Source organism: Serinus canaria, chromosome 6, assembly GCF_022539315.1.
Source record: "Serinus canaria isolate serCan28SL12 chromosome 6, serCan2020, whole genome shotgun sequence".
NCBI classification, from domain to species: Eukaryota; Metazoa; Chordata; class Aves; order Passeriformes; family Fringillidae; genus Serinus; species Serinus canaria.
This window is the reverse complement of record NC_066320.1, coordinates 8,791,473-8,814,058: the sequence shown is the minus strand read 5'-3', so window position 1 is coordinate 8,814,058 and position 22,586 is coordinate 8,791,473. Positions and strand designations below refer to the sequence as shown.

The following is a 22,586-nucleotide window of genomic DNA, read 5'->3' as shown; positions in this document are numbered from 1 at the left end:
CACTCTTTCCAGTCCAGTTTGTTAAGATGAACTGCAAATCAATCTGCTCTCAGCCCAGTGAAAATGAGGGTGTTTCATGGGATGAGACACGGGAACATCCCAGACCCTGCCTGAGAGGGAGTTCTACTCCCTTTGGGAGTTTTCCTCAGGGAAAGGAGGAGAAATATGAGAGTTTCTGCTGTCTGATTCTAATACAGGGTTGCTGGCTGCCTGGGAAGAGCTGGAAAATTCACTGATAGACCACCAGGCATTACTTGTCTGCTAATTAAAAACCCAGTGGCACACCATGCTGCTTTGGAGAGCCAGTGCCTTCCCCAACAGCTGAACACTTTCTGTATTCCATAACACAGAAAAAGATATGTCTGTCTCAATACTGACATGCACAGTCTTAGTTTAGATAAATTTAAATGGGGTACTTTATTTCCTTTTTCTTGAGACTGCTTTTTCTTGTCAGTGAGAAATTTGCACTGAGGGAAAAACCAACCACAGCTAAAGCCTCCTTTTTATATTCTTCTTCAACTGGTATAAATCAGAAGTCATTCTGCACAAGTCGGTGGAAAATCACTTGTTTAAACTGAAACAACAGTCTTCTACTACCTTCCTATAGCACAATAAGCAGGAATCACTGCTTATCTGGTGCCTTTTGTGCTGCATAGGAAAATGTTATGGTCTTGAAGAGTTCTGCACACTGTAAGTAGTAGGCAGAGGCATGGCTAGGCAGGAGTTTTCAAAGTATTTATAGACACTGGCTTCCTTGAGAATAGAAACCTGAGGAAACTGATGGTGAAGGACAACTCAGTTGGACCAGTACAGCCAAAGGAATAACAAAACTTATGAAAAACATCCCAACATCCTGAATTCCTGAAGCTTTTGTTTAGGCAAAAATTCCACCGACCTAGGAAACATCTAAAATTATGCACTGCAGTGCCAATCAAGAGAACACGTAGCAAAGAGAACAAAAGTGTGTCAGTCCCTCACTGAGCTGGGGAGCATTACTCACACTCACTGACACACTAATTGTCTGTATGAAGGAAAGACACTACCCCATATTCATCTGAGCAGAGTCAATTACTGCAGAGCAGCCATCTAACCTTTTCTCCTGGACCTGTGGGTTTTGTTTTGTTTCCTATGATATAAAGTGGCCCAGTCAAATCCTAGAATCAGAGAAAGAAATGCCTCCATTTTGCCATGTTTCATTAGATCTAATGTAAGAAAAAAACATTTTCATATCAGTTTCTAAACACTTGAAAGAGTCAAATAAAAAGAGCTTGAGCTAACCTACATTGGCTGAATCTTATTTAAATACAGAATGATTTGTCATCAGATATATTTAACCTCAGACATTAGAATACAGTTGTCTCAGAATCAGGCAAAAGTGAATAGATGCATGTGAAGACTCTAATAAGATTAATTCATAATTAGAATGAAGTCTAGGGGGGAAAAATACCCCAACAAACAACACCACATGCTAGCAAAGAAAACTATTAAAACACTTTTTCATGGTTAAAAAACCCCAGGGATTAATTTCTTTGCAATGTGAACCAGGAAAAGCCATTGAACAAATGAAACATTTGCAGCCCTGAATTTGCTAGGGTTCCCTCAAGAGCTGCTCTAACTTTCAGCATTGTGATAAACGTTACTGTTCACCAGATTACAGGGAAGGCTTTTCTGCTCTCCTCACATGAGCAGCTTCTCTCTGTCCCTCTCTCTTCCTGGCAGCAGAAGTTTGCACCAAAGAAAACTGGATTAAAGAGAATAAAAACCGAGGGTGTTAAGTTGGTTACATATTCAGTGAATGAAGCGACATAGTTACAAACAGGAGAATAAACGCAGCAGCAGAACACAAAGCTGCTGTGTTCCAGAAAACAGCTCAAGAAAGAAAGTGCTACTTGTGAAGGAGCAGCTCTTTGAAATTTCACAGCTTGATTCAGAGCCTTTGGTGCCAGAGAAGTCCTGCATGCCTCACTGAACTTTAGATCAAGCCCTTCTCAGTCTTTTACATTGTTGCACTTAACATTAAAGAATGACGTATTTTCCCTCAAGGTTAGTCCCGTTAAGGAGTATTTTTAGTTACAGATAGCAAAGTTTCCCTAAAGGAAGCATTTGACAAGTTGTGCAAAAAAAAAAACTGCAATAGAAGTTTCATCTTTGGGCACATGCATCTATTTGGCAGCTCATTACAGGCCTTATCTACTTACTTGAGGAAAGAATAAACTTAGATAAATTTTATGGAACTCAAAACCTCTGAAAGTTTTTGTGATTAAAACCACAACATAGCCCTTCAGCTCCACAAATAAACCTTTAAGATCAAGTGAGAGAGAACCAGTGAATATATAGTAAAGAAAACTGGACATAAAGAACTGTGACAAGCATTAAAGATGTTTTGACTGAGAGTCCATCATATTCTCCTCTTTTTCTCCCCTCATCTTATTCATTCTACAGAATACTAGTCCAAAGCAGGCATCAAGTTGGGATCAACCACTGATTCAACTTCTGATACAACATAACACCCTTCTACAATTGAAAAGGTCACCAAGTACCTCCAACACTTTAACATGTTTTGAAAAGGAATCCTTGTGTTTTCTGTTCTGTTTGAGCAAATCCACCTGTGCAAAACAGCAAAAGCACTCACAGTCCCACAGTGCCTCATTCTTGCTCACACAGGTTGATGCATGCGCACATTTGGCTTTGCTCTCTGTGGCTGACATGACTCCATCCAAGGACTTCTTAGGAAGGACTTGCATATGGTGGGAAAAAAAAACCCGCCCAGATGATGATTCACTGAGTGTGGATTGTTTTCATTGGGAAAGAACAAAACCCTGAAGCCAAAGAATCCTGTTTTAAAAGGAGGTTTCCTCACTGAATGCAGACTCCTGCCTGGATCTGGCAGGCATCCTGCTGGCAGGGGCAGGGATCCTGCACCTAGCAATGATACCAGCGAGCTCCAGCAACAGTGCCTGGGCACTTAACTTCCCCAGGAAAAAGTAGAGAGGATTTGAGGGGGGAGAGCCTCTTCCAGCTATGCCTTGCCAAGTGCATGAGAGAGGACAGCCCAAAACCAAGCACAAACCAGGTCCCTGTTCTAGTTATTTAACTGACACCAAATACCAGAAAAGTGCCTCAGCTGTTAAAGCCTGAAAATGGTAAGCCTGGTAAACCTAGGCATACCTTGGAGGCAGACATCACCAGAGCTCATGTGCTGGTCTGCTGGATTTTACTGAGTGGTTTTATACTCTGACACAAGCAGAGTGTTTGACTCTGGAAGAGTAATACTTCAAAAAAATGTGAGGATTTGTCTTCCAGTTCAGTCCCATAAGAACCAAGACACCCATGGATCATGGGTCCAAAATTTTCCCCAGTCACTTGTAAAGGCCTCAAAGCTACAACTCAAGCAAGTTGTTTTGGCTGGAAATCACAACAAAGGCAGCAGCCTCCTCTCATGTCCTGTTTTCCCAGCACTGCAGCCTTTGCCAGATTCCTGCCCTTGCTTCTAACAGATGAAGAGCTTTGCTTGCATGAGTGCTTGCTGAAATCTTAATCACATTTTCTTTAAGAAACAGGGGAGCTATGCCCCAGCAAGCCTGGTCAACTGTTCCCAGCTAGCCCAGGCTGTCTGTCCTTCCACCCTGATATTTTCAGCTTCCTTGCAGCTTCCTCCCCTTCTCCTGGCTGCTGCAGAGTGCCAGCTTCTGCTTTTGTGCAGGACTCGGTTCCCCATTGTTACACCAACTCCCTGAGAGAGGCAAACCTTTTCCATATATGCTGATAGTCAGAGATTTGGTTCCTGTATTCCCATTTAAAAATACACTGCCTAAAGTTCAGCTGTTTCCATTATAGTTATTACTTGTCACTTCCTGCCCCTTCTGGTCTTGGATTTAATCATCAAACTTCAGCAAACACTCCACTACCAAGTCTTGACTTTTTAAAGGAAGAGGCTCACCTACACTCTGGGATTAATAGGTGCCTATGTAATTCTGACTTGGAAAATTAATCAGACTATTAAAACTCACTTGTCCTTGCTGGAAACATAAAACTAAAACAACCCTTTTCCCCAAAAAATTATTTTCCTCCAGGTGATGGGAGAAATTATTTTGAAGCTAGCCTACTTCATAAAATCCAATCACTTACTATATTATCTTGAAGAAGTAATACTTAGGAAGATATTATTAATGGAATTAATGTTGGATTAAGTTTTCAGAAGCAGTCTGCCTCAACCTGATGAGTCAGTCATATGGCATCTGAAATGGCAACACGCCTAGAAAGGCCATTTGACATTTAAAGTGACATTAACCCACAGGTTATCATGGGCTGGAAATTTCTCCTGCAAAATGAAAGGACTGGAAATAGAACTAATGCATCAAAGTTTAGACAATCAGCCCTTTTGTAACAAATGCAGATAAACATCTGAAATGAAAACAAATGAACTGGGAGTGGAGGGACAAGGTAGGAAGCATTTTCCACTTTCCTCATCATACAGCTGGGGAAAAATACAAAAGTACAAATAAAGGCCTTTCTGCATTTCACTTTTTCTTGGCACTGTTACAGCCAGAGACTTAGAGACCTTCTTTTCCCACGTTTTTCCTCCTCTAGGAATTGGTGTTCCTTCACGCAGTCCCGCCTGGTCACATACATAGAAGCCTGCATGAAAGAGAAGTACATTGTCAACTCCCAACAGCCCTGCCCAAATGGAGCCCCAGACTGCCAGAAGATCATGTAAGTGTCCTAAATAAAACCAGTGAAGAAAACAGTATTTTCTCTGAAGTCTCTAAAAGATGTTTTTAACAGTTCTGAAGCCTCATCATTATTTCTAGGGGAGTTTAAAACAAATTTCTATCTTCCTTGGTGACCGTGACATTTTGGAAAAATGTGTTTAATAATAAAACACTCTCTACACCTCACCAGAATACTACAGCATTCAAGATCAGTCCAAACTTGATTGCAAAGGACTCTATTACAATAAATCTAATGCCCAGACCCTTCCTCTCCAGGTACAGGACAGCTCTGAAGCCAGTCTACCAAGTGAAACAGAAGACTTTGAAGTCTTTGCAGTGGAAATGCTGCCCTGGATTTATTGGCAAGGACTGTGAGCAGCGTGGTAAGCAAAGCTGGAGAGCAAGTATAGGAATGAATGACTAAATGCCAGGCACAATGGCAAGAAATGAATCTGCCTAATTTTTCTCCTTTTTTTAGAATTGATGTCTTGTTTTTTTCAGTCTGCTATGTCCCAAATCACTGATACTTTGAGACAAGAGCAGTCAGATTTAGCTGTAATTAATAGTTAAATAGCATTAGCTACTTATTCTTCTGTTAATAGCACCTTTGTAATGGTTACACAAGGAGAAAGGTATTAATTTGTTGGAAAGCCTGTCAGATGTCCATCTTAGACAAGTCCATCTAGGAATGCCTAATTCCAGGTAGAAACTGGTGACATCAGAAAGCAACACGAGTATGGGAAATGCCCCTGTGGATGAAATAATCTGAGCTGGAAATCACAAGGTGTCCAAATTCAGAGGAGAGGGCAGCCTTCACTCTGCAGTCTGCATTGCTCCTCCCTCTGCTTACCCTGGCTGCAAAGGCTCTGGCTCCTCGACAGGGAGCAGCTGTACAGCGCAGGCAGGAACAGAGCCCAGACTGTAACCTCCAGGAAAGCTCCAGGAACAGCCTTTTGAGTGAACTACTGTAATTCATTGCACTGGTGAATAAAGCAGTGGAGGCAGCAGGCTGAGGGAGGGGACTTTGGCCCTCTACTCTATCCTCCTGACACTCCCCCTGGAGTCCTGCATCCAGCTCTGGGGTCCCCACCTTAAGGACATGGACCTGTTGGAGGGAGTCCAGGAGTACCTTTGCTATGGACGCAGGCTGAGCGAGCTGGGGTTGCTCAGCGAGCTGGGGAAAAAAAGCTCCAATGAGACCTCAGAGCACCCTCCAGTAGCTAATGGGGCAACAAGAGAGATGGAGAGGGACTTTTCACAAGGGCATGTAGTGGTAAGACCAGGGGAAATGGCTTCAAACTGAAATAGGGCAGGTTTAGTTTATGTATTAGGAAGAAATACTTTGCTGTGAGGGTGGTGAGGCACTGAACAGGTCTTCCAGAGAAGCTGTGAGTGCCCCATTTTTGGAAGAGTCCAAGGCCAGGTTGGATGGGTCTCTGAGCAGCCTGGTCTAGTGGCCTCCCTGCCATGGTGAGGGGGTGGGAACCAGATGGTTTTTAAGGCCCATTCCAACCCAAACCATTCTATGATTCTATGATCTGTTCAGCTGCTAATAAAGAGAGAGGGGAGACAGTGTGGTTTAAAAACTGAATGGTGGTTTAAGAATGGCATTGTCAAGATTTAGCAAGTAATACTCAAAAAGGAGAATTCAAACAGATTTAAGAATTTAAATAGAATTAAGGGAATTTAAATGGATAAAAGGTAATTTCCTCTAGCAATTAAGTCAACCATAACAATAAAGGCAAACATATGTCTGAAAATTTTTCCACAATCTACATCTAACTCACCTACAGACTCCACAGATGATAATCTCTAGAGGTTTAGCTTTTCTTCACAAATAGCTTTCATTTCTGGTTTGATCTCTTGGTGAACTTCACACATAATATTGGAAAGATATTACCAAATGCAGTGCAACTATTTTAGTCTCTCTGTTGTTACACTCATTTACCAAAATCAGCTCCTCCATCAATATCTTTTCATTTGTACAGCATCATTCACTGCTGCTGACATCAGAATGTTCAGGTAACTGTGGAACAAGGAAGAGGAATTTGCAGATCTTTAGATGGGGCCCCTAGAAAATAAAAAAGCCCCATTTATTTGCAATAGACTCATTTCTCATGAGCAAAGCTTGGCATGAGTTAAAAATCCCCACACTATACTGCATAGCACTGCCATGTATGCAATGTTATTTGCCAGTGCAAGGAAAGTAAGTTTTCCAAAGGTGTTCTTTCCCCAGGAAGCTTGTCTCCACACCATTTACACAACACATGAAATTCCTGTGTGGTCTTGCTAAACTGCAGTAGTATCTGCATCTAAAACATTTTCACAGCTGTATCATATCTCAATTGCAGATCCTAATTTTATTCTGGTGCCAGGAACTGAAACTGAAGGACGAGAAGAAGAGTTCTCAAACCACAGTATGTGCTTGAAGTTATTTTGTCATCCTTTTACCTCTCAGTCTCTGATCAGGAGAAAAAAAGAGAAAAAAAGATTTGAAGCTGTAATTTTAGTGATAAGCTGTGGACAAACTCTCTAGTGAAAGCATTCTCTGGAAAAGCTTTGAAACAATACATTTATTGACATAAATGAGGGCTTTTGCTATAACACTCTGTGCTTGTTCACAACCAAGCATCCCAAAGTTTCAAAGCTGTCTAGTGAACAGTAGATGCCGGCTGGTGCAGAGCCTTACCGCTTTCAGTAGCATGGATGTTAACCTCTTCCTCTGCAAAGTGGGTTCACAGGATAGCCAACCATGCTCACTAAAATCGACCAGAAAAACAATCCACTGAAAATGCTATTTTAGAAGGGCACCCAGTAGCTCTGAGATTACAGTTACAAGGTATTGTAGATTTGTATCTCAGGCACTCCACCTTACCAGTGTAAGCAGCATGAGACCCTCCCTTACCTCATGGGAAGTGGTGTGGCCTGCAGTGTTATTTAGTGCCTTTCAGCAATTAGCTTCAGGGAGGCTAATTGCACACTTTGAAATCTACAGCTCAAATTTGCAAGTATTTATTTAGAAAAACATCAGTTAAAGGGCCCCTCCATGAGTCAGCTCTGACACTTACACACTGTGCTCCTGATTCCTCAGTGGAATGTCTCAATTGCTCTTTCATCCCCTCTTATTCTAGGCTGTTAAACCTTACCATCCTTTCAGTCAATGGCTTGAAAAGAATTAGTATTCCAAAACATTTTGATGGCATGGGGAGATTTCTAATTAAGAGCATTTTATTGCCATCATGGCTGTTGTAGCTGAAGTTCTCTGCAAATATTTGAATATATTAGGTTTCCATCATAGCTGGAAAAAAATCCTTGCAGATAAACTGCAATTTAAGGTGCCAGAAATCAACAGACCCTGTTGAATGTCAGTGCAAAATTTTCAGAATGAAAACCAGACAGGTGTTCTCAGAGGTCTTGCATGAATACCTGTCACCTGGTCGCTGCACCCTGTTGCATGACTTTGTTTTTCTAATCTTGTGACTAGTGTCAACATCAGTGGATTCAAGAGAAATGTTCGAAGTCATTCAAAATCATGAGGCTTTACTGGATGATCTTCAAAGTGATATTCATCAAGCAGCCAGCACCTTAGGTGAATTACAGAGACTATTTGAGAGCAACGGTACAAGCATGGTGTTAGAAGTGAACAAGAGCAATTCAGGTGAGAGGTCTGATGCAGAATTATCAGCCCATGACAGGCCCTGTGAAACCACACAAATCAGAAAGAAAAAGTGAAAGCAAAAATCCCCTGATATTCCTTGGTCTGCTGGTTGCTTCTACAAAGAGAAAAAATGGGTGCAATCCCAATGCAAATGAATGAACCAAAGAGTAACTCAAAATGGGAAATGAGAGGAAAGGCACTGCTCAGAATATGCCCTAATCACAGAATAAAGAGGTTGCTTATATTAAAAATGTTAACCTTACTATTCTGCTTCTATGGCTTCTTCTCTTCTGTGGGGATGCAGAGTTTAGATCTGCTTTTTTTCCATACTCATGCTATATACTCTGATGTGTGCAATAGCACACTGGTGTTACATGAAAAAATGAAACATTTGACCCATCACTGGAACATAGTTTCTGCCATATAAGGGAGAAGGAAAAAAAGAGCTGCTGAATTTTACCTACCATAGTGAGCCACTGGCTTGCAGAAACATTTTCTAATGATACAGACTATACAGTACTCAGTGAACTTCAAGGCACTCAAGTTTGAACTTTAAAGTTAGAAACTGAGCCTTAGTATAATTCTCATACAGTCCATATACCTCACAGATTTTTCAAGTATTTACTCCTGACCTGGAATATTCAGCTGTTAAGATGCTGTATAACCTTGTGGAGTTGAAAGCATGAGAAAAAGAACATTATGACACAGTCAAAAAAAGGAAGAGCCCACTAAGAATTGTTGAGAAAATGGACAGTTATGGCCACTGGAAAAACCACCTGTACACAGGTTTCAAAAAACATTTTTAAGACATAAATGGGGAAGTCAATACATATCCAAGTTATTTTCTGCACACTCTTAGACACCATGTGCTTTATACTAACCTTGATTTAACAATAGGTTAGTATGAACAATTGCTATTTTTGCAATTGTTGAAATTTATCATGAGGTCAGATTTTGGGGAGTAAGACAGAAACTACCATAGAAAAATGAACACTTGAGTTAACCTGTCTAGATTGCGTTCCAAAAGCAGAATTTAATTTTCTTTTTCAACTGTTTTAACAGATCATCAGGAAAGGCTTCTGCAGCAAGTTGTGTTTCCTCATGTGGAGAATTTTCTAAGGAAACATTTTAACCCAATGTGGGCAAGCTTCAACAAAAGTTTACAGAACCTCTCCAACACAGTAAGAAATCTGTCCCATGATGTGGAAGCCAACAAGAAAAGCATAGAACGATTCCAAGAAAGCACTGTGCCCAAGAAGGAATTCCAGGAGCTGGGAACTAAATTTGAATCAAAAGTCCAAGAAAACATAGTGAAAGTTGATGAGGTGAAAAGAGATATAGAGAACAAAGTGCATGTGCAGCAGGCTAATATTCACTATAATCTCAGCACGCTCAAGGCAGATACTGACACAAGACTCAAGAAGCTTCAAAAGATCCAGCAGTCCCATTTCTTAGCTTTGAACAACAGCATAGCAAACATGAAAGAAGAGCAAAACCTTCTTGAAAATAAACTGGAAGCTTTGAAAAAAAATTTAACAGAACTCTCTTTACATCATGGTCCCAAAGATGAAAACAGCCAGTTAACCATCAAACATATGAATGAAATACTGTCAGGGCATGCCAAGCAGCTTAAAGAACTTTACATGGAGTCAGATGTGGCCTTTCAGAATATTGCAGTTTTAGAGAGGTGGTTTAAGGAGTTAAAGAAAAACATCTCAAAGTATAGGCCAGAAGACCTTACAATAACTTTAGCTGAGAAATCCGTTGTTATGGAAGAAAACAACGCAGCAATGGAAAGGCAGATAGCAGAGCTCAACTACACTCTCTTGAACCTTCAGGAAAACTACTCAGATCTGCTGCGGTACATGGAGGAATGCAATTGCCAGAGAGTATCTACGGACACTGATGCAATGGAGGAACATCCAAGGAATAGCACTTATTCCCTTGAAGACACCCAGCCAAAGGATACGAAGCACTTGGAGTCAGTTTTCAGAGATTTCTTCAAGAGTGAAATTGAAGAGCTCTCCTCAGCTATTCCATCCATCCATCTGTCTCTAAACCTCCGTCAAGAAGAGAACAGACAGCTTCAGTCACAGGTTATGGCTTTTTCAGAAGACATGGGCCTGCTGAAGAAGAAAGATGAAGAAATTCATCGATACATCAAGTATCTCAACAGCTCTTTTAGCTCTCTTTTGAAAGATGCAATGCGGCATGAAGAAGCACTGGAGGCCCTACTGAGACACGAATTTCTGGATGTCTTTTTTGAAGATGATTTTAGTAGCCTAATACCATCAGTATTTCAGCTGCAAGAGTCTCTCAGACACTTTTCAGATAAACTGCAAGAACAAAATGTGACTTTAGAATCTCTTACCAGGAGATTTCATCCCTTGGAGAGAGGTGACCAGAATCATCATGATGCTCACGTGCTTCCTAAGCACCCTGAGGAGGAAACACAAACCTCCTCTACTCTACATGAAGTCAGCAGTCAACGCAGTGTCATAGAACACATGGAACCTAACCATGAGGCTGCCAAAGATGACTCCTTGGAGAGCTCAGCTTACAATGATATCATGACTCTGAAGAATGATATCAAACATCTGAGCCTGGCAATCAAGAGGCATGAATCCAGAGGTGACATAAGTCTCTGCTGCAATCATACAATAGCAAATGCAATTGAGCCACTCAACGTTTCTGTAGAAATTCTCTCTGCAGATTTAGCAACCATCAAGCGGAATCTGGAGGAACATATGGTGACTTTCAAAAAACTATTTGGAAGTAATGAAGAATTAGGTGCCTCAAATATAAGTCTGGATGTTACAAAGATTCAGTCAATGCTGCAGAAAAAAGGGAGAAGGCAACAGAAAGGTCAAGACAAGCAAAGAGACAAGAAAAGATCTGAGAAGCACAGAGAAAATACACAAACAATAAGTGGAAGAAATACACTGCAGACAGAATTTGTGGAAAAAGGTGTGTCCTTTTCTTTTACTTGCTCATGTACAGGTCTAGCTTCTCACCAGGCCCTGATGCAAGTTCCACACAGAGTATATTAGTTAAAGAACTACCAGGTACCTTGCAGGATGCTGGAGGGAGAAATTCTGACATTACTTACATCACCCCCCTCCACCAGTTTAAATAGAGAAAAAAAAAGCAGTTTGAGAACCAAGCTGATATTCTCCTGTATTTTGGTTAAGGCCAATGAAATTACACCCACTATAGCTGCTAGGAAATTGGTCTTGAACTTATTCAAATTCAGGTGTTTAGAAGGCAAATTTTGTTTGTAGATGCTCATGTTAATGCAGTAGCAGTCTTCTCTTTGGAAGCTAATGTGGAATGCTTCTTTTTCCCTGTTACTTGGCTCTGGAAAGAGAGTACTCAAAGCACCAAATCCTTCTCAAGACAGACAGATGCATTAAATGAACTGCTATAATTTGCACAAGTGGAACAGGCAGGACTGACCAGAGAGCACATACTCCCTCTCTTATAACCAAGCTTCAGAGACAAGTTTTCAGTTTATACTTCACAGGGACTGGCCAGTTCCCTTTCCCTGTAAGCATGTGACCATAAGCACCTGGTAATTACAACCACCACAGCTTTAACACTGGCTTTTATGATTGCAGCCCTCGCTATGGACAAATAACAGAGCAAAAATCATCCCCTTTAGCCAGCTGAGCTGCAAAACTCCAGTTAAGACTGAATAAGCAGAGAACATATTCTTAACTGATTTATTTTTGGGACAGTAACAGAGTGCTATTTTTCCCCCCTGGGTGGTCCCAGTGTTATATTTTTCCAAGAGTTCCAGAGAATCATTTGATCTACTCCAGTGCACATAACCATTTCCAGTGCCTAGCTTTGCAAAGAAGCATAGAAAAATCAGGCCTGATAGGGATTCACCTTATCTCCCAGCCTCATGATCCTGGGGAGAGAAGAGTGCTCACTCACTGCTAAAATCCTGTTCCTCTTTTTTTCAGATTCATTGGTGGCATTCCACGTGGGATTCTCAGAAAGAAAGGATAAAGAAAAAACCGTGAGGTTTAATGAAACGTACCTCAATTATGGAAACAGCTATTTCTCTGAACATGGCCACTTTAAAGCACCACACAAAGGTGTCTACCTGTTTGTCATCTCTGTGGAGTTCAGCTCAGGACCAGCACTGGGACAACTCTCCTTCAGCCGTGGGTACAAAAGAACTCTCTCAAGCAGTCAGAGGAAAACCCCACATGGAAACACCATGACTACTTTTGCTATAGCAGAAATGGAGAAGGGGGAGACAGTGTGCTTTGAATTGCTGCACGGCTCTATAGTGAAGCGAAGCCCACCTGGGACAACTATGGGTGGATTCCTAATATCTAAAACTTGAATAGTGACATTTTTATGTTTTATTAATCTCCTTCCATAGATGCAATGGATGCATTCACTACTGCTTCATCTGTGATGTATTCAATGCTACTGCATGTGTTTAAACATAGCACTACCCTAGGTTTGTCTTCATGCTTCTTTTCTGGAAGTGTTTGGCTTTTGATAAGTTGCTTATGAGCAGCAATGGGATTTTCTTTCAGGTGAAAAGCTAATGGTTGGGACTCCAGAAGTATCAGCACATATATCCCCAAATCCTTCCAATGTGAGAACTGCACATAAGTGTTTTGTGGGACTTTCTTCACTTTCAACACAAATTTCTCCCTTCCCTTGGCAAAAGAATGTCCTCCCATGACAAATACCCCCCAATCAGTGGCAAGGAAAAGATTTTAGGTAGGACTGCACCCTCTCATGTTATGTGGATGGTACCTTAAAACCCAGAAGCCAAGACAATTTTACCTTTTAGTTCTCTGTGGACCAGAGACTATCTTGGAAACTTCTGTAACTCACTCCAGTCTTTCAGTCTGTGCACAACAGGAACACTAGAAGAGATTCATCAAACCCAGTAAAATTCACTATATTGCCAGCATTTGCAAGCAAGGATCTCCTAAATGGTCCAGTTTTTGTTTCTTGGCCTGTGATGTATTTCAGCTACACTGCAAAAATTTAAAGCATTGTTAAGATGAATTAAATTTACATGTAAACACTAGGAAAATGTCAACAATATTTTAGAAGCATTGGTGAAAATGCAGTTTATTTCTGAAGGTAATCCTGGAGAGTATCATGAATTCAGCCCAGAGTTCAGTATTTAGTAAATATTTTAAAACCAAGTAAGCAAAACCAAAATCAAAAGGTAAGCTCATTGGTCTGCTGTCTCTGTTGAATATAAATTTGTAATTAGAGTAAATCAAAGAGTAGAATTTCTGGAATGTAGAGGGTTTTCTATTTTCAAGACTTCAAAGTGACCATGCCTGGTCATGTCTTTAACTTTTCTTCTGTCAAATAAAACTTTCCAAAGACTTTCACTCTAAAGAAGTTCAAGTATTGTGGTATTTTTATCTATCCTAATACCTTACATAGCAATATTAAAACAATTAAATTTGCCAAAATGAAATGCACTTTGAAATTTCCAGTATTTTTCATGAAGATATAAATTATTATGCAAATTGCACCCTTTTAGGGTAGCATTTTTTAACAAATCTATTCTGCTGTTAAGAATTTTCTCCCCACCTACCTGTATTATAAGCAATACTAACCTATCATTAATTATTAAAAACCCCCAACACATTGGTTCCAACACACAATGCACCTAAAGAAACATTCTGACAAGCAGACAACACCTATCTTCTGAAATAAAGCAAAAAGCAATTTCAGCTGACTTGCTGAGAAGATTGTTTTCTCTATCCTGAAAAATCCAAAAAAACTAACAACAAAAAATGCTCCCTATCTCCTCCTGGCCAATGCTGATTTCCACGGGAGATGCCCAGGCCAGGTGTTCCTGTTTTTCTATCACAGAGCCATGGCTCACACTTCTCTGCTCCAGGCAGCACAAAGTGCCTGCAAACAGTGTCATTTTCTGTTCCACTTTTGCTCAAAATATCTGAGGGAAGAAAGAAGAATAAAACTGAAAGGGGGAAGTGAAGAAAACCATCAAATTGTAAGATTAGGTTCTTTCAGTACAAAGCTACCATCCTGGGGTGATTTGGCTGGGTTTTTACCAGTGTTCCTCCAATTCCTGACTTTTGTGGTGCATTCTGCAGGGCCAGGCCAAGTGTGCTGCCTAGGTCAGGGTGGTTCAAGGAACACCTCCTCTCTAGTGCACACCAATTCTGCACCTACCAGCCAAGTTCCACAAACAACCACCACTGGGGAATATGTGTATCTTACACAGGTGGGATAGGATATACATATATATTTCAGAGCACTGTTTTTAAAGCTTTGACAGAAAGCTACAACTGGAATGAAAAGCACTTGGAAATGGACACAGGAGGTAGCAGAGAGCATTGCAGTTCATCCAGTCAGGACTTCTACAGGTTTTGTGTCCCTCCTTGTGCTCACCAGAGTACTTTTGTTGAAGAGTATTCCAGATGAGTTCAGAGAAAAGTGACTCCAGAGGGAACAAAATGTTAAATTAAAGATGTTTTTGCATTCTAAAGATGTCTTCAAATATGTGCCCAAGTTAGCCACCTGCACATACAAAGAAGACACACTGCACTGGAAGACTTAACTTTCATGGGGCAAAAAAATTAATGAAAGACAATGGGATAAATCACTCTGCTGGCTGCATAAGCCAGGAAGATTGACTTCCTTATCAAGCAACAAGAGAGCAATGATTAATCTACTGGGCTGTGGTTTTGTTTGTTCAAAGCAATAAATCAGCTTTTAAATAGGCCTCCATCTCAACCACTCCTGCATTTTTTTGGTGAGATGGTTGTTTGGGTTTTTTGTTAGATCAACATAGCCATACCACTATGACCTGTATCTTTAGGCAAACTAGAAAAATCAATTTAATGAAGATAATTTAAAATACAGCTATTGGTTAGCTCAGTGGATTTAGGAAAATTTCCAAACATGAAAAACAACCTGAAGCTGACCATAGGCACTGGGAAGAGTCGTCTGCAAGGGCTTCAGTTTCCCTCACAGCACACTGACCAGACTAATGTGCCTGATGGCCAAGCAGCAATAGGCACAGAAATATGTGCTCACTCCAGGATACAGATATATGTAATGTCAATCTGACACTCATATTCAAAAATAAAAGCTTCCAACAGGTTTTAATACTTCCTAGAAACCTGCCAGAAAACATTGTCATTGCTTCAAGCTTCTGTATTTCCAGATCAAACCACCAAGATTTGTAATAAGGTAGAAAGCTGTGCATCTTAGTGCCTTCATGGAATTATTTTGTTACTGATCTGCTGCTTTATGAATGTCAGTATCTTATAGTACATTTTAAAACTAAAGCCTCCTAATATTTTTTTCTTTTCCATTAATAAGACAATCTCCTTACTGTATTCCAAATTCAAGCACTGACTGTATCATATATAAACAATTTTACTTTCTATAGATCCTGCAATGCCTGAATTCTGCAGATAATATCCACATCAAGCCAGAGTCTGAAGCCCATGGAGATCTCCTGATGAAGCAGACTCAGGAGGTGGTCAGCCCACAGCAGTGGTCCTTTCCCAGCTTGGATTCACAGCTGATACTGATCTACTGCTTTACCATCAGTGCAAAGGACCAAAGAGGTGTTCTGGGGAAAGGTGAAGATAAAACTGCAGGAGGAATTAAGAAAATTAATAGAATTATATCTGATCCTTTCTGAATTTAGTGATACTTCTGCTATTTATTTAAAAGCTTGTGATTCAGTTTGCTAAATACTCAATGTGATTTTTGGTAAGCCCACAAAACATCCATGTGCAGCATTTACATACTTCACTGAAATGTTTCACATTTCACACATTACTGCTGTTTCACCTCTTAAATACTGATGCAAACTCATCAGGAACATATTTTATACAGTGGTCAAACCCACCCATTTATAACGGAGACCATTTTGGTATTTATTACTAGCAGGCAGTAGAACATATTTTCACGTCTCAAAACTCCAATTTTTTTCCAAATCCTTTCTTTAGGACACAGCACCACCTCGTGGACATTTCACGAAAAAACATCGAGAAGAAAGCTGATCATTAGAACACGCACAGGTGCAAACACTTAACACAATTTTCCTTATGTCCTCCTGCAATGCTAACATGAAATCCTAGTTTTAAATCCAACCACGACCACTGCAACCAGTGAAGACATTCCATTCCAAAATAGCCACAACCATAGGAAAAAGGTTTTCTTTGCCAAGATACTAATATAAGGAGACAAATCTTTGTGCAGTCTAATTTCCTGGTATTTTGTGTTATGGACAGAAAGGTTTGAAACTACATTGCTGATCTTTCCACTGCACTTTCCAGAATTATACTGTAAAAATTTAACACTTGATTGTATAGGGAAAACAAACCAAGGCTTATACTTATAATATATTGGTAACAGTTTTTATGATGTTCAGATATAAATCCTTTCTAGCTACGGTAAGAAATATGTATTTAAATCTAAGATTATTCCTGATTAAATGCAAAAAGAGAACAGAAACTGATCTTACTTCTTCCTCCTTGTAAACTAAAGGTGGACTCTATGGAGAGTAGAAGCCAATCCATTTCTGCAATGAGAAAACAAATTCTGACACTCTCTGCATAGTACTCACAGCTGAGATATTCCCTTGACTGGTCTTCATTTGCTTGAATCATAAAAACCAGAGTAAATTTAGCAAGATATAGAGAAGCACCTGCATATTTTTGCAACAAGCAGTACATACACATATTAAACTCAAATATCTTAATTTGGATACTATTACACAAAAAGAATGTTGTACACAGAGGGAACAAAAAGCAATTACAAAATTCCCCATCCCTTTATTTTTTCTGTTTTTACCTGGTAAACTTGAGGCAAATTTATATTGATAAAACCAACATGTAGGGAACCTGCATGTGTTCAAATAAAATTAATATTTGATTTTGACTTGCTTTTGGCTTTGCTGTAACACAGGGATAAAAGTCAGGAGAAGGAAACACTGTTTTTTACTGTTGCACCGAAATTTAAATATCGTGCAAGGAATAAAGAGCTTGAACTTAGAGAGCACCAAATAATTTTCAATATCACTGAACAATAAAAGCAGTAATTAACAAGTTACCGGGGGGGGGGGGAACATAAATGAGGTATGAAAAAGTAGGGAATTATTTAGTTACAGTATTAGGATTTCCAAGTTGTTACATTTTTAAGGCAAAATCTTATAGTAACAAAACACATTACTAATGTGTACTAAAATAAGGTTATTTACTTAAAAATGATACATTGGACATAATCTGTGTACAGAACAAGCAATTCATGGTAAACTCAATAAGGCACCTTCTAAAGCAGATGCTGTACAAAATACATTAGTGTGTTACATTTTTAAAGTAGTATTCTACACTTCTGGCATATAACACACACGAGAGTGTGACCATTTGTCTCGTTCCACTCTTCTCTCATATTTTATTTACATCTTCTCCAGGTTAACTACAATGTTATTTATTCTTCTTGTATACAATATAGTACATTTCATTTTGGGCATGTCACGTCGGACCACAAATGTCACTACATGATGTGGGCTTCTATAATTGCATTAAACAGTAAAATATCACAAAGCAACAATAACATTAGATTTGTTGAAAAACCAGAAGTAATGTGCCCTCTACTTCTGCTGTACAACCAAGGCTGAGCACCATGGTTCCAAAAGGACTGGACTGTGCAACACTGCCAGCTGCTTCTAGACATTACCCCTGCTTGGAATAAAGACTGCGGGCACAGGATAAAGATTTAACTCAGAGGCACTGTCAGGAGAGTGAGCAAAGGCTAAAACATTCTAATATTTTACAGAAGATAAGCATGTAACTTCCCTTTAAAAATATCTGCAATAGGAAAAGAATGTTAATTAACTTTTTATCTCTGCTCTTCAAACACTTCGACCATTAAAATACAGTCTGTTAAGACAGAGTAGATGAAATGTATCCAAATGATTTGTTTTATAAACACATTCAAATGGTCATTTAGATCAAGATCTAAAATTTGATTCTAGACTACTATGGAGGTCCCTTAAAATATTAATTTTACATTTCATTCAAGACCTCAAAATAGGCTAATTAAGAAAATAATTCAGAAACAGTGATGGGTATTGGGAAAGCTGTTTCTTGAGGAAAAATTACATTAAGTAAAATCCAGAATAAACTCAGAATGTAAGCTTAATTTTCTCTATAGGAATACCACATTTCTGGTGGAATTTACAAGTTAACCAGGAACACAAAAACTTTCCTTTTAGTTGCTGTAACAAATGAAATTACTCCAATTATTTCCATCTAAAATCACATGGAACAGGTTCAATAAACATAAAAATCCCTCCATTTGAGTGTTTAAGAACTTCCAAGGCACAGTCTTGATACTTCCCAAGGTATTTTCCACACAGTTGATTTTTGTTTTTAAAAACCCCCCAAACATGTTTGCCAGTTTTGGAGGATATTTTTTCGAATGACAAGTGCTTAAAATTTTGACCACCAAAAATGAGATTAATCACAGTCCAACAGAAGACTCTTATTACTCTCCTTGAACTTAAAGGCTTCTGAACACTACAGGATTGCATAAAGCAACAACTTACCTTTGGAGTCTGCATCAATTATGCTTAGTTAAATAAAAATTAATGGGCTGGCTTAGAGCACATTTTTTTCCCCAAATGATTAAGTATCAGTTTAGATATCCTTTAGTGTTAATGTTTTGTTGACTATCAGAAACAAGGCAGCTGCTGTTCAGCACAGCAAGAACTACACATGCATGATATATTTGAGTATGAACAGAGTAACTGAAGTGCTGATAAATTAGTTTTAAGGCAAAAAAGATTTTTCTTTCCCTCTCAAAAAACCATCTTTGCGGCAGTTGGCTCCCTCTATGTTAAAGTAAACTTGAAAATCAATTTAGGTCCTAAGGTGTCTAACCAGCCTATTGCTGCCTTGCAAATACCTAAACAGTGGAAAAGAAAATAAGTGAAAATTCACAAATTATTGAAATTCATACTTCCAGAAGGGGCTTCCTGAAGAGCTGGGAAAAATAAACTAAAAAAAAAAAAAAAATTACAAAACGTGTTTCCAGCAAATGATGATGTGGCAAATTCTAAAAGAAATGACACAATATTCTACATAGGATGGGGTTAATTTAGACAGATCTTCATGCTCTGAAAGTTTAAGCTAGCAGGGTACCTTTATAAACATTTTTTTCCTTCTTATTTATAAAAATTCTAGAGAAGGAAAAAAAAAGCTTATCCCTTACTTCTTTTGGCTTATACTAAAAATTTTCCAACTACCTGTGCAAAAATTATGTGCGAAGACATGATTAGCAGTTTCAAAATCATCATAAATTTCTTGGCAATGGACGGAGAAACTTTTTTAAAGACCCCTTTATCATGAGGATTGTGGCACAATATCATAAATCTCTTGCTGTTTTCAAATAAGTTAAAGTTGACATACCTATGAACTTCTCAGCCAGAATACATATTAATACTTAAAGGCATTACTAAACAAAAGTAATGACTTTATTTAAAAAAAAAGTCCCTTGAAATAGCTAGTTTTCTATAAAATATGTAGAACTGTTAAATAAAGTCTGTACATCACAATAGAAAATAAAAATACTGCAATCTTTTGCCTGACCATTTACATTATGGGATCTACAGGATTAAAACAAAAAGGTAACATGCTAAAAGGTTGTAATTGTACACAAATCACATTATTTCTGTGTTACATTGCTTTGTATCAGTTGTATTTCCAAGGGAAATTTAAACACATCAAAACAATCTCTATGTAAATATTTTAAGACAACAAATAATCTGGCATAAATCAATCTGAAGTTTCAACAATTTCATCAATTCTGGTATTATTCTTAACTTTTTTATTCAAATCTCAACTATGGCCTGTGTGTTAGTGTGCATATATCTAATTGTACAGATGTACCTAGGACTAGGTATTTATTGTATTTTTTTTACTAAAGCACAAAACACACTGTATAAATAACTTCCCTTTTTAAAGTTATCTAGAACAAGATTTACAGTACAAAATTATAGGCACTTAAATTATCAAATAGATTCAATGGTTCCAATACTGTGTGTTCAATCTTCAGATGATTCATGCTTTGAAGCTTCAACTTGAGTTATGGTACTATTTTCTAACTTCCAAGTAGAAGTGCCAAAGGAGTTATAAATCAATAATTCTACTTTACAGTAACCTCATGGAGGGTTCTGGCTTCTATACACCTTGTGTGGGTCAGTGGTGAAAATGGGGGAACTTCAGTGTCTCATGAAGGTTGAACAGTTGGCACAATAAAACCAAGTTTTACAATTGTGCTAATTTAATGTATCTTCATGATTTAATTTCAATGCCATTCCTCCCAAACTTAACTAGAACTTGTAACACCCACTGATTTACCTTGTCTCAAATCTTGACTTCCACTTAGTGGCTCACAGAAGTGGCCTCCTGTGTCTACATCAGAGCAACCCAGCTCCAAATCTTCTGCACACTGTGGATCTGATCTTCAACAGTTCATGTACTCACTTCTCCTGGTCTTGACCCTTTACTGCATTCTCTGATCTTCAGAGCACCCAGAGCTTCCTGCCTTCCCTCTTTTGTGTCTGTACACCAGACTTGTTCTCAAGCCTTTCAAAACTCACCTTCTGCCTAGTTTTGTCAAATGATGAAAGAGCACATGGAAGAGCTGACAAATCCTTTCCTTTTTGGGAAGAAATTCAGAGCCTGACTGACACCTATCAGAGTCCCAAAACAGCAGGAAGGCAAAACAAATCACCATCAGTCCTTCTGCTAAGACGTAAGGTATTCTATGGCAAAAATGCTAGTTGCATGTGGCACTGTGAAAAAATATGACATATATTAAGGGTCCAATTATGAAGCTCTCTCTAGACTGCAAATGAGATGACCAAAGCAGCCTACATCTCTAGAAGAGATTGTTTCAAGCTCCTTACAGATCTAGGTAGGCATTTCTTAATTAATTAATGGTTCACATTTTTGCAGTTCTCCTTGTGACCAAATAAAAAACAGAAAAAAAAATTAAACTGAGATTTCTGAAGATAACTTAATGGCAAAAGACTCAGCAGCAAATCTCTGATTGTGGAGCCACAAAATGCATGAAGCCCTGACCATAAAACTTTGTTCATTTAAATGGTTTCTTATATATTCCAAATGACAGCAAAATAATCCTGGCACACACATAAAGGCATAAAGAACTGTTAAACTGAGTAGTATCACAAACAGATTAATAACCTACAGGCTGTTTCACCGAAACTTGGTATGGATTGACTAGATTTTATCAGGTAGAAGGCAAAAAAAAAAAAAAAAAAAGCTTATATTCTCCATCTCTGTTGAATCCATATAGCTTGTTAGGCTTTCACAGAAAGCACTGTAATCTGAACATTCAATTCAGTACCCAGAGTTTTACTGGAGACTCACTAAGTATGATTGAAGTCTCAATGCAGCTCAAACCAAAACAGAATGTGTATTTTCTCAAGGCTGTCCATATACGTAGCACGTAGTGTATAGAGGCTTTCAGTCTCACGGTCAATGAAGTACTGAAAGATTTCATTAGCAGCCTGTAGAAGTGTGCTGAGAAAATATACTGAATCTCAGTTATTTCCTCTTCTCTATTTTTATCTTCCTCACCCACGTTTGAGTGAAAAGATCTAGGGAGTCCAGCTTTGCTCTCCAAAGTCAATTTCCTATGTCAAATCTTTACATCTTGTGATTCCACCATCTTGGCAAGTGTCTTCTTGATCCTCAAGGCAGTGAGCCTTGAGGCAGGATTATGAGCCCAGCACTCAGACATCAACTTCAATATTGCTCTTAAACACTGCAGAAGAAAAAACAAAGGCATACTATTGAAACAACTGCTGAGAATATTTTAGTTATATCACAGATTGTCCTGGGATGTAACAGCAAAAAAGGAAAAATGGGAAGAGGAAATCCACAAAGGAAGTGTTTTATCTTTCATGAAATATCTTATGCCACAAACCAATAAGCTCTATTAGGACTAATAAAATTAATTTAAAAATAATTTAAGTTTTAGCTGCAATTAAACTCTGAATATATTCTATATATAGAACCACTATCTAAAATAAACAATCTCAAGTAGAGCAGTGTTTATATACTTGCATGCTGCTTAAGGGTATCTTCCCCTCAGATCACTGAAAAGATATATAAAAAAAGACAGTATCTTGAATTAATCTCAAGCAT

General features: G+C 38.7%; 2 protein-coding genes across 5 annotated transcripts in view; one reads left to right on the top strand and one right to left on the bottom strand.

Moving 5' to 3' along the window:
- Window positions 1–13,323, top strand: part of MMRN2 (multimerin 2) — a 53,979-nt gene extending 40,656 nt beyond the window's left edge. The window contains exons 3-8 of one of the 3 annotated variants that reach the window (XM_009087535.4): window positions 4,591–4,713; window positions 4,989–5,095; window positions 7,064–7,129; window positions 8,197–8,370; window positions 9,433–11,337; window positions 12,339–13,323. In XM_009087535.4, coding sequence (XP_009085783.3) covers window positions 4,591–4,713; window positions 4,989–5,095; window positions 7,064–7,129; window positions 8,197–8,370; window positions 9,433–11,337; window positions 12,339–12,727 — 2,764 coding nt within the window. In that variant the 3' untranslated portion in view covers window positions 12,728–13,323. The remainder of the gene's footprint in view (window positions 1–4,590; window positions 4,714–4,988; window positions 5,096–7,063; window positions 7,130–8,196; window positions 8,371–9,432; window positions 11,338–12,338) is intronic. The other 2 variants (XM_018911032.3, XM_018911033.3) reach the window with 2 other exon arrangements.
- A 4,262-nt stretch (window positions 13,324–17,585) lies between these two features.
- BMPR1A (bone morphogenetic protein receptor type 1A) overlaps window positions 17,586–22,586 on the bottom strand; it is a 73,676-nt gene continuing 68,675 nt past the window's right edge. For both annotated transcript variants that reach the window (XM_050975994.1, XM_050975992.1), the window contains one exon: window positions 17,586–22,203. In XM_050975994.1, the coding sequence (XP_050831951.1) occupies window positions 22,078–22,203 (126 nt within the window). In that variant the 3' untranslated portion in view covers window positions 17,586–22,077. The remainder of the gene's footprint in view (window positions 22,204–22,586) is intronic.